The 1,208-nt window shown below is 45.5% G+C and overlaps 1 protein-coding gene across 1 annotated transcript in view; it reads left to right on the forward strand.

Moving 5' to 3' along the window:
- The window catches only part of trim36 (tripartite motif containing 36), a 16,869-nt gene that overhangs the window by 12,868 nt on the left and 2,793 nt on the right, over positions 1 to 1,208 (forward strand). The window contains exon 10 of the mRNA XM_016259397.1: positions 917 to 1,185. Coding sequence (XP_016114883.1) covers positions 917 to 1,185 — 269 coding nt within the window. The remainder of the gene's footprint in view (positions 1 to 916; positions 1,186 to 1,208) is intronic.

A 1,208-nucleotide genomic window follows, 5' to 3' on the forward strand; every position in this document is an offset into this window, starting at 1 on the left:
CACACACACTCTCTCTCTCACACACACTCTCTCTCTCACACTCACACACTCTCTCTCACACACTCACTCTCTCTCGCTCTCTCACTCTCGCTCTCTCACTCTCTCACACACTCACTCACTCTCGCTCTCACACACACTCTCTCTCTCGCTCTCACACACACACACACAGTCTTCATTTCATCTAGCTTAAGTATAATGACTGATAAAGTAGTGTTTTTCTTTGTACAGCTGTTTCTCCCGTTCCTAAAGCACCTCCTGCTGTCAGAGAAAGCATCTGTTTTTCAATAAGCCCGTCTGCTGTTCGTTCAGAGCAAACACGCAGTTGTACAAGAGAACAGGTGGATGGACAAGAAGCTGATGCATTATCAAAAATCTAAACCATTAAGACACTATATTACGATATTATAATTCCTACATTTGACTCGTCCCTTTTCTTAAAAAAAAAAAAAGAAATGGTTTAAGGGCTTGTTTTTGTGAAAACCTGTATCTGAACTGTAAATCATGCTTTTTACATTTATTTTATGGTTTAATGATGTTACCATAGACATTGCCCTACTCTGCTCATATGGTTTTAATTTTATTTGTGCCAGGCTTAAAAAAAGCTTTAAATTAGATTTTAAAAATCCTGCAGAAACTCCGTCATTCTCACACCACGACTGTAATGGCACAGAGGATGAATATTGAATGACTTTCAGAGTATTTCTTCCAGACATCGACAGCCAATCAGAATCCACTTGACTTTAAAGAGCTCGAGCCTTAAAGCGACAGCTTTGCAGCGTGCTTCTAATAAGCTGAATATTATCGTCCGTTGGAGTGGATGCTTTAACACACATCCTGGTTGCTGTATGTTGAGTAACCAAGCTGTTTCTGGCTAATATTTGTTAAAGGATTTTAATTAAATTTTGCTTCCCATCAGGTACGACCACGACAGCGGTCACGACAGCGGCAGCGAAGACGCCTGTTTCGAGGTTTCTCAGCCCTTCACGCTGCTCACCGTGGGCATGGGCCGGCTCTTCATCCCCAAAGCGTCCGCCAGCGCCGCAGGGGACCACAGCAGCCGAGTCCTGCCCATGCCGCAGAGGATCGGAGTCTGTCTGGACTATGACGCCGCTCGCGTGTTCTTCTACGACGCAGACACCATGCGCTGTGTGTACGAGCGACCCGTGGACTGCTCCGGCACCATGTTCCCTGCGTTCGGGCTCCTGGGC

The sequence above is a fragment of the Sinocyclocheilus grahami genome, unplaced genomic scaffold (assembly GCF_001515645.1).
Source record: "Sinocyclocheilus grahami isolate Dianchi unplaced genomic scaffold, SAMN03320097.WGS_v1.1 scaffold1840.1, whole genome shotgun sequence".
Lineage (NCBI taxonomy): Eukaryota > Metazoa > Chordata > Actinopteri > Cypriniformes > Cyprinidae > Sinocyclocheilus > Sinocyclocheilus grahami.